Source organism: Papaver somniferum, chromosome 9 (genome assembly GCF_003573695.1).
Source record: "Papaver somniferum cultivar HN1 chromosome 9, ASM357369v1, whole genome shotgun sequence".
In the NCBI taxonomy this organism is placed as follows: domain Eukaryota; kingdom Viridiplantae; phylum Streptophyta; class Magnoliopsida; order Ranunculales; family Papaveraceae; genus Papaver; species Papaver somniferum.
In genome coordinates, this window is record NC_039366.1 from 184,216,427 (window position 1) to 184,227,268 (window position 10,842).

At 35.9% G+C, this 10,842-nt stretch overlaps 1 protein-coding gene across 1 annotated transcript in view; it reads right to left on the reverse strand.

The window, feature by feature from the left end:
* Positions 1-9,610: 9,610 nt before the first annotated feature.
* Positions 9,611-10,842, reverse strand: part of LOC113310875 (desumoylating isopeptidase 1-like) — a 4,595-nt gene continuing 3,363 nt past the window's right edge. The window contains exons 4-5 of the mRNA XM_026559690.1: positions 10,295-10,611; positions 9,611-10,184 (exon numbers count right to left, since the gene is read on the reverse strand). Coding sequence (XP_026415475.1) covers positions 9,796-10,184; positions 10,295-10,611 — 706 coding nt within the window. The 3' untranslated portion in view covers positions 9,611-9,795. The remainder of the gene's footprint in view (positions 10,185-10,294; positions 10,612-10,842) is intronic.

The following is a 10,842-nucleotide window of genomic DNA, read 5'->3' on the forward strand; positions in this document are numbered from 1 at the left end:
AGGATCACCTTGAGTACTATGGAATATCTTTGAACAATAAATTATAAGAGTTACTGCTCGTGTTCAAAGTATGTTGACATCTTTTCACTTTAAATACTTATTTCATATTTACATGGATTTACATTCTTGGAATCGGTCATAGCACACTTCCAAACAAGTTTAGAATTGGTTTCCATATATTCCAAGACTACTATGTGATTGATCAAATACCAAATCACATATATGGGTTCAATCGGTTCTACCAATCACTAGGATCGGTTATACCTCAATATGGAAATACTTGTGATTGGTCACACATGTCACTAGGATCGGTTACACCAGTTATAATTATCGGTTTCATCTACACATGGTATTTCTTGTGATCGGTCACACCAGTTACCAGGACCGTTTGCACCAGTTACCAGGACTGGTTATACCAATTACAAGGATCGATTACACATACTCATGATTGGTCACACCAATTACTAGGATCGGTCACACCAATTACAAGGATCGATCATACCATCACATGGCGATTACTTAGGATCAGTTACACCAATTAATAAAAACCAGTCATACCAAATCATAAGTCATGTATTGTGATTAGTTATACAAATATACATAACTTAAGTTAAGATTGGTTCTACCATCTCACACATATTGGTCATCCAAAGATTTGCAATGAATAGACGGACTAATAAGCCTAATGATTTCACTTTCGATTTATAAAACAAGTTCATGAATGTACTTCCTTTAAGCAAATGTAAAACATTGTTTCCTAGGATGTAATCTTCACCATAACCCATTCACATAATCATAACAATATATACAAGTTTATGTCGATGTCATATCTACAAAGTTCAAAAGATAAGTGTTAGTCTAATTCCCTAATACTATGATTATACTATTATGAACATGTCACATAACTAGAGTATTATACAATATGTATAGTATATACAGCTTCGCAGTTATGTTTTCAATATAGCACGACTTGAAAGATATGTTGTGAATGAAACAGTTCAAGTCAATATTACTAACCTCAAGTGGAAGGATGATGTCGTCGTTGTAGTTCGCTACTTCTTCACATTCTTCAGGTCTTCGGAGTAATACTTGTATGTCTCAACATTCCTAGACTTTCTAGTCTAACCTAAACGAAGTTGACTCTAGTATTTAATCAAGCGACTTTAGATGAGTTTTGACACACTAAAATATGACAACCAAACTTGACATACCAACGCTTGGTGAGTTCAACCGAGCTATGCTCTAACAGGAAACTCAACAAATAATCCGATATTATACTCCCTAAGAGCATCCTAGAAATATTAGTCACCTCACAATAACCTAACTGATTAACAGAAGAAGTTACTGCGGAATCACAAGAGTCTGAGACGAATAACTATTTTGATTACTTTTTATATCTTACCTATCCGAGATAAATATCGAGTAAATATTAGAGAAGATAAAATTCAATATGATAGAAAAAGTAATATCAGAATACACAACTACGGAGAAAATAGTTGGATCTGGCTTCACGAATCCCAAATGATGTCTTCAAGTAATGGTTTTGGAAAACCTAGGTTAATGGATAGCGACTCTAGTTTGCAACTAGGACACACGAGCGTGTCAGGATTAGGTTTCCTAGATGCTATAGTTCTCCCTTATATATTCTTTCAAATCAGGGTTGCTTTCAATCAAAGCTAAGATAGCTTAGTAACAAAGCAATTGATATTCACCGTTAGATGAACTCCTAATTTAAGATTCAAGCTAACCGTGCTTAGAAACTAAGCAATCAATCTCCATTGTTAGATGGCATTAGCTTGATACACACAAATGAAATATACCTATAGTTAGATATGGATGAACTGTACCTAAATGTGTATAACTTGTTGGATCAATAACAGTTAACTGAAGTTAGCCACATGAACACTTATAGTTTAGCCACATTCATCTAACACTTGTATATCAAATATGATGATCAATCAATCATGATAGATAATAAAATGAATCTAAATGTGTTTCAAGAGAGTTTTTCAAATGTTCATCATCTCATAGAAATATATATGAACCATTTGAAACATAATCGGTTTGGTTTGTAATTGTACAAAGTACTTATACAAGAACCAATTCATGAAAATAATGCCATGGTTTGCAAAACAAATTCGCATACCTTATTTCATTGAAATTTCAGGGACTTTAGTTCGCAAACGAACATGAGTTCATGAGTATGAAAAGTCATACTTACCGATTTTAGAACCTTACCACGGTGTTCGCAAACAGAGTATGCGAGCCACAGTTCCGGACTTTGGCCTTGTTGTATCGCTCGGAAATAGAAGACACAAACCACAGTTCCGGACCTAACCTTGTCTAGCCGTTCGCAAACAGTATACGCGAACTACAGTACCGGACCTTTTCACAAGTAAACCTGTCCGCAAGCATGGGTTCCGGACCTGAACTAGAGCTTCACAGTTAGCATACAAAGTATACAACCTGTGTTATATCCAGACATTGGTAGTAGTTTCAAACTCTCATTTAATCATTAAAACATCCTTAAAAGACAACAATGGTAATCTTACACATACCACTAGCTTCAAGTAATTTTCAAGTGATTAATCGATCAATACGAAACTTCTCAAGTTAACATCAAATGATTGTCTCACACAAATCATGTAAGATTTTCAAGGTAATTTTCGCATAATCATCTTGACTTAATATTTAGTTTCCAACAAATAAATTGTCTCCCACTAAACTCGTCAAGTAGATGATGAAGTTTAAGCTAAAGCTAAAAGCTTCCAACATGTATTTCGAGAAATATATAAACGAGATAAACTCGGCTCGAAATTTCAACTGTGTATAAGGTATAAGTCTACGTAGCTATACGACTTAGTCTCTTTAGAAGATAGAATAGAATAGACTTCTGAGTGATAGATAAGTTTTAGTCTCCACATACCTTTTGTTGATGAAGTTCCTCCAAGCTCTTCAGTAGATCTTCTTCTTCAATTGGTGAAAATCGTGAAGTTTAAATATCAACTACACACTTCTATCCTAATCTGAGACATAGCTGTAAGTAGACCAGAAATCAAGTATATAGTTTTGATCAACTAAACTTGACAAACAAGCTTGAGATATAAATGCTTGCGAGTTTGACCGAGCAGTACTCTAACAGTATCTACTTTGAATGCGGAAAAAAAATAACACAGTCACCAAAATTTTTGTTAACGAGGAAACAACAAACGTAGGAAAATCCCTGGGACCTAATCTAGATTGAACACGAAACTGTATTGAGCCGCTACAGACAATGGCCTACAACCAATTAACTTCGAACCATGTAGTTGAGACCGAATTAAACCCACACAACAATCCAGTTACAGTCGCGCTTCTTATGCCTCATGAATCCTAGCAGGACTCCGCGCAATTGATTCCCTTAGCTGACGTCCTTTACAGCCTAAGAGTTTCTTCAACTCAATTGAAGACTTTAAACCAATCTGCCTCCCAAAGATAAGCCTATATGTGTGATTTATTTTTTGATCGTTGATCAAGGTGAGATGGAAATCGATAGCAATATAAAAATTCTAGCTAACCTCAAAATTCGGGCTTATGCAACCCGAAGTGCAACCTAGATTATTATTCACCACACAAGTATTAAACTTATGGAATCAAAAAAGTCTGAGACTAAAGGAACTTTGATGATTTCTTTCTATCTTGTTCAAGTGAGAAGCTCAACAATCGAACAAGATCGGGATACTCCAATAGCAGGACCTAGCTTCACGAATCCCTATGAATTATTTGTTGTCGCTAAACCCTAAAAGAATTTTAGGAAGAGGACGACTCTAGTTTTGCAACTACGATACACCAAGAAAAGTAGTGTCGGGATTACTTTTATAGGTATTCAAAGCATAGGTTGCTTTAGGTTTAAGCTAAGATAGCTTTGGAACCAAGCGAACAATATCCACTGTTAGATGAATCTTTGAATCTGATTAACATAATCAAGATATATACACTGGTTAGGATGAACCATAACCAAACCGCGTATAAGACCATGCTCATGAATGGTTAGCCGAAGCTAGATAACTGAATTATAAGCTTGAGCATTTTCATATAACACTTAAGATATAACTCGAAACACAATCATGTGATCAAATATGTCTATATTGTTTTTAGAGATTATTCAAATGCTAATTATCTCCGGAAAATATTTTTATGTGCATATGAATTTAATCGACATGGTAAGTAGGCGTACAAGGTACAAATACTTAACCGGTTCGTGAACAGTTATGTCATGGTACATGTACCGGTATGTAAACCTTAAGACATAACCGAGTTCTGGAGTTCACAGAATTTATTCGGTATGTGTACTGGTGTGGATGTTATTTAAACATAACCGAGTTCCAGAGTCCACGGAACCTTTTTGGTACGTGTACCAGTATGGATATCAAACCAGTTCCGGGAGCAACAATTCTTTTCTAGTACGCGTACTGGTTTGCGTACCTATCCGGATTCACGAATTCATAGACTTTTTAAGGTGTGCATACGAGTATGCGTACCAAAAATGTGTTTTTCGACATGTAGCTACTCCGTCACGTGTACTGAGTACATGTATTACGGCTTCACACTTATAATATTTTTCCTAGTTTATAAGACTTGTATATACACTGTCTTGTATCCGAATTTATAGTAGTTCTACATTTCTCTCTAAATCAATTCGAGACATTCCCGAATAACATCAATGACACATACCACTGTTCCAGGCTATTTTCGAATGATAATCTTGAATCATGATTCTGATTCCGAACAATAAATTGTCCTTAACCGAAATTCATCAAGTACGAACAAACGTTTATAAGCTTACTCATATTTCGAGAACTAATTACCAAGATAAACATAACTCGAATTTCTTGATATGCTTGCTTTGTTACACTAATATGTGTGACTTCTTTTTTAATGTTACACTTATAAGTGTAATAAATATGGTGTTTTTCTTTTGTTACATATTAATGGTCACACTAAAATGTGTGTCAAGTATATTACACATATTAGTGTAACATATTCGGCAATATTTAAAAAAAAATCGTTTATTTTAATTTCATCCCAATTTTAGATGCATCCGTCTACCAATCACACGCTGCAACCAGAAACGTTATTGGAAATCAACATCCATAGCAGTATGATAACATAGTATTGACATAAAATTAATAAATTGAAATTTGTTTCAATATTAACTAATATCACGCAATGGTAAAAATTACCCAAAATAGAACTAACAAATAGTCCTGAAAAATCATCATATGTTTGCTTGGAATCGATAATAATCTACTAATCAATAACCATAGTAAACTAGGTCTAATCTATAAATTGCGATTTCTTCTTATTTCTTATCATCCTACCTCCACCAATATAAGCAGATAACTTATAGTATCATCACCACCTTAAGGAGGGACCCAGATTAGTGCGAAATCATTATAGACGCTTCCGGTGGAAACCTTTCTCTCGTTCTTTTAGACAAGTATGTGCTGATACACTCCACCTTCTAAACCTTTCACCACATCCAATCGCCAATATCCCTTCCCAATCCAATTAATTTACATTCAGTTCTGCAGATTTCACGTAACCGAAAATGTTGAAAGATTGTGCATCCGATACGGGATCCAGATTCCTGGTAAAAGAGTGATCCGATGGATTCAAATCAAGGTTAGGACTACAAAATCATTGAACATTGGTCATTCGGTTGTCAGGTGATCTCTGGATACATTTTGTGTTATAACCTGTAATGCAGCAAGCTCATAATGAATATAAAGTCATTATACGTGATGTATAAAATTTGTCCTGATTTGTTCGACATTACCATCTCTATCTTTAATCATCTCTTACAATCTTAAAAGGTAACATGATATCGGTTATGAAAGTTTAAGTAAAAGCTTAACATTACCTACATATTTTCCACTGCAGATGGATGAACATTACCATCGCGTTTTCCATGCCCTTTTATACAGGCGTATCTGTAATTACCCCCATCCTCTTTGGCCAGCACGTTACAATCCAAAATTATGCCTATTACTCAAGTAGAAATGTTCATGAAAAACTAATTTATTAAATACAGAATGATACATACATTCAAGACATTCCACACGTCCTCCTACCAGGATAAGCCTCCAATCTGCATAACTTCATGGATAACGCAATCATACATTTGAGACCTTTTTATTTTTCACATATTAAATAATTCTACTGATACATAAGAATATAATTTTTTTTAGTACTTGAATTGTTACACTTTTTAGCGTGACATAATTAATAAAACATAAAATAAAATAAAATTGGGATACATTGTTACACTTTTCATCAATGTCACACAAATTTGTGTAACAAGCATTATCACACTCATTAGTGTAACAATTCAGTGTTACAAATTACTGAATTTGGTGTAGTGGTGAATATAACTTGAGAAATAGGTGGTTCAGTCTTCACTTACCTTTTGTTGAATAAGTTCTCCCAAAGATTTGGTTAATCTTCGCCTTCAAACGGTAGAATGCAATGATGACTGCCGTGATGTCCGTTTCTCAATTACACTTTTATCCTAATCCGAGACTTAACTAATTGTAGACTAGAAATCAAGATATAGATTTGACAACAAGCTTGAGATAGAAACACTTGTGAGTTCGACCGACAAATGCTCTAACACAAAACCGATATAATCTTTTGTATAGGTGTATCGGACCCGCCAGATACGATACTGATACGCGACATTAACTACCTTGACCTCTACCTCTTTTCAATCAGTATATATGAGACAATGTGTCCGTGAACCTGATTGTCAAGAAGAGTACTTGGATGATCTCAAAAATCAATGTCCAAGATCAATCTAGTCATATCCAAATAATCCAATCAGAATTCTTCCAAGTAATTAAACTCGTTATCTATCTTTCAAGATATGAATTCTACAAGAACGAGTCTCGTAATTGATCACTATTAGATGGACGTATATACTTAGATTGAATAAGTACAACTTGGTAAATCCAATTATAAAGATAAACAATATAATGCGGAAATGGAAAAACACAAGAAACCATAAATTTTGTTAACTGGGAAACCGCAACTGCAGAAAATCCGCGGGACCCCGTACAGATTTGAACACCGAGATGTATTAACCAATTACAGACACTATCCAACTATCATACTTCGAGTGGAATGTATATGAGACCGAATCAAACCCTCCAAGCGATTCATTTACAGCTACACCTCTTACGTTTCTTGAACCTCGCAAGGCTCTATGCACTTGATTCCCTTGGCGTCCTCTACAGCCTAAGAGTTGCTTCAGTTGTAGTGAAGGCTTTCGATACCAATCTGCCTCTAATAGATAATCCTATTTGATTTTCGTTTAGATCGAGAGATCAAGGTGTAGAAATCTGTTTGCAAGAGACAACCTAGCAAACCTCACAAATCCGGAACTTACGACTACCGAAGAGCATCCTAGATTCTTAACCACCTCTCAAGAACAATCTTCAAAAGATCAATTAAGAACAACTATCAGATATCTATCTTGAGGAATCACAAAGTCTGAGACGAAGAGAACTTTGCGATTTCTATCTATCTTGCCTGAAAAAGATTACAAAAACCTGGATAACATAAAAGCAAGATCAGAATACACGAACTATCAAGGTAAAGATAGTCAGACCTGGCTTCACGAATCCCCAAAGTGAAGTCTTTTAGTCGTAAACTTAGTTATATTTCTCAGAGGAAACCTAGATTCATTGAGGATGACACTAAATCAACAAGGACACAGAGTGTCGGGGATTTAATTTCCCAGTTAAGATAACTTGGGAATCAAGCAAATACTTTAGGTCTTGAAAATACAATGGAAGAATCTGTGTTCGCCAACCGTACTCTCTTTATGAACTCAGATGGACACAGTTCGTGAACTTGGTTCACCAACCTTAATTACTTAATACCAATACCAAAAGTTCAGCTCACTGAGGTTCGTGAACTGTTCCCAACAGATTTGCGATTTTGCAAACCGGTTCACAAACCTTCCCTGTATTTCTGAAAATGAGTTATCTATGGCAAGTGGTTTGCCAACCTACCCTGAGCAGAAATATCAGAAGTTCACCAATTTCTCTTACGATGATTGAAACATTTTCAAATGATAAAATCATTTATATAGGCGATTTTAAATTGATCCACAAATTAATTCTCGAACAATGAATTGTTTCGAACTGATATTGTTAAGGACCGTTGAATATCTATGCTTGAATCATACTTCGAGATTTTTAACAAGGCAACTTTGACTCGTAATTTCTTCTTTGTAAATCTACTAGAAGTCATACGACATAGTCTCAACATATATGATGGTAAGATAGTGAAAATAGAATGGTTCAGTCTTCACATAACTGATAAAGGAATTTCTTCAAATGTCTTCGTCGATCTTTAGTCTTCGAGGGTGATATCTAATACTCAACTATCAAATTCTAACATAGTTCGAGACTTGACTTAGTAGATTAGAAATTAAGATATAGTTTTGATCATCTAACATTGACAACAAACTTGAGATAACAACCGAGCATTGCTCTAACAGTTACATCAAGGAAGATAGTAAAGTTCATAAACAATTTTATGTGGGTTACATGAAAGATTATGACATCATGCAAACTTTGTATTGCAATCCGCTAAACGTAATTCTTTGATTATTACTAGCAACCAATCACCGGACACATCATGATATATGGCAATAAGTAAGTGTAGCTTTATTCATGCATTATCATGTAATCAGTTCTAAATTGGACTAACAATGATTGACTTTGCAGGTAAAACCATTAAAGCTAGGGGAGATGGAGAAACTGTACTTCTAGGGAACAATTAGAAGTAGCAAGAGCCGAGGCGGCTTTTAAATGAGTAATTGAAATGAGTGGCTACCAAGTTATCCTTTAAAGTGATTTCGAACCAGCTCTCGCACAACTCATAGAAATATATGCTAAAGCTAAAAAAAATACGAGATTCCAACAAATCTCTGATTTTGGAAACAACTTGCACTTTGATATAAATTTTAAAGCTATGACTTTCGTGTTAACAAGTAGATTCGATATTAATTGACAGCAAATCTGTCGGTTTTTTGTAAATCCAAAATAACTGGAGAGACGGAAGTCTACTAGTCGTAATGAACTACCGAGATATACAAAACTGGAATGTTGTTGTCAGTAACACAAAGGACCTTAACAGAAGGCCTTTGTTATCAATGTATGCTTGAGGTTTTTATCCTCTTTTATTGGGAAAAAAAAAACAGGAGCTAATAGATGATTTATTTGTGCTGAAGGATAGAATGGATAACCAAACGTGTAGCTATGGCTACTATCGAATAGCAACTTACAGCAGATCCACCCCCACCCACACAATAGTGTCCCTGGGTCGTTCATTCTCCCACTAGTTCATCGAATTCAGCCATGGACCCACCGCTTTCCGGGCTTCCAAAATCTAGGGCAGGCTTCCTAAATCTAGGGTTTTAGATGCACTGGGAGACAATTAAGGGGGATATGCTGCAAAGATTGTGGGGATATGCAGCAAAGTCTCATATCCATGTAATGGACACAACAAGCTGATCTTGGGTATTTACAGCTCAAAAATTTCTTTGAAAAATCCTGCCGACTGAAGTAATACAATTAAAATGGTCTTTTTCAGATGATAGAATTGCTATTCATTAATATAATTTTTCAGTTGCCACTTCAGATTCGTTATCGCCCAAGCCCCAAAGTTTAAAAAAAATACTATTCATTCAACATTTCCCATTGAGTGAAAGCGGTAGAAACGCGATCTCTTCTCTCTCCCCTTCTCCTATCTCTGTGACATAACACCACTATTTCCTAGTCCGTGTCTCTCCATTACTCTTCTGGTGGCAAGTGCAGCTGCCTCACTTGCGCGTAATGTTCCGGATGCCATGATCGCCGCGAACTCAGCAGTGATTTCCTCCTGCATCTTCAATCTTGCATCCCCAAGAGGATCCCCACCACTGTTTGTCTTTTTCTTCTCTGGCGTTTCCGCAGTAGAAGTCTTCCCATCAGAACCAAGTGGATTACCCGTACCATTAGCTATTTCTCTTGCTGATGAGGCAGGTGTTGGGACTGAAAATGAAGGCTGCTGACTTGAGGAAGTAGGTCTGAGCTGAGGGACTTGGGGAACAGCACCGGATCTCAATGTTGTCTCTAGTTGTTGTATCATGGGTACTGCAGCAAATCACACAAAAGATTATAAGGTCATGCATACTACCATATACAAAATAAAAAATAACACAATTCTAACCATATAACAAATCACAGGAGGCAAGCGGACTTACATATCATAGCACCCATAGGGCTACTCAAAACATCATTAGGTAGCTCCAGTATGTAGTTGGGTATGTTGGTGCCCACTAAAAATAGGGCAACCTCATTACTGAAGTTATTGCAATTGTGTCTGAGCAAATTGTAGGTTTCAGCTGTATACCGAGGACTGATCTCCTGTAAATACTCTTCAAAAATCTCCTTGGGCACATGTGTGACACCCAAATCTAACTCCTTGATAGGTTTTCCGTATGGGGTGGTTCCAACAGGAGAATGTTGTATACCTCCCCCAAAGTAGTATTCACTCCCAAACACAACTATACCTGTGTGCCTAAAAAGCATACGACCAATAATTTTCAAATAAGCGCAAGCAAGAAAGACTAGCCTCATTAGATGTTTATTCTTAATAAGAAACCATCACACAAGTCTCTCCATTCTGCTGGCGGAAGTCACAAAAAGAAATACTACCTCAGTTTCTGAAAAAGGGGTATCATCACCTTTTCATTTTAGCCTAAAAATAGGCCAAATTGAAAAAGTGATAGTAATCTTTTACAGAAACGGA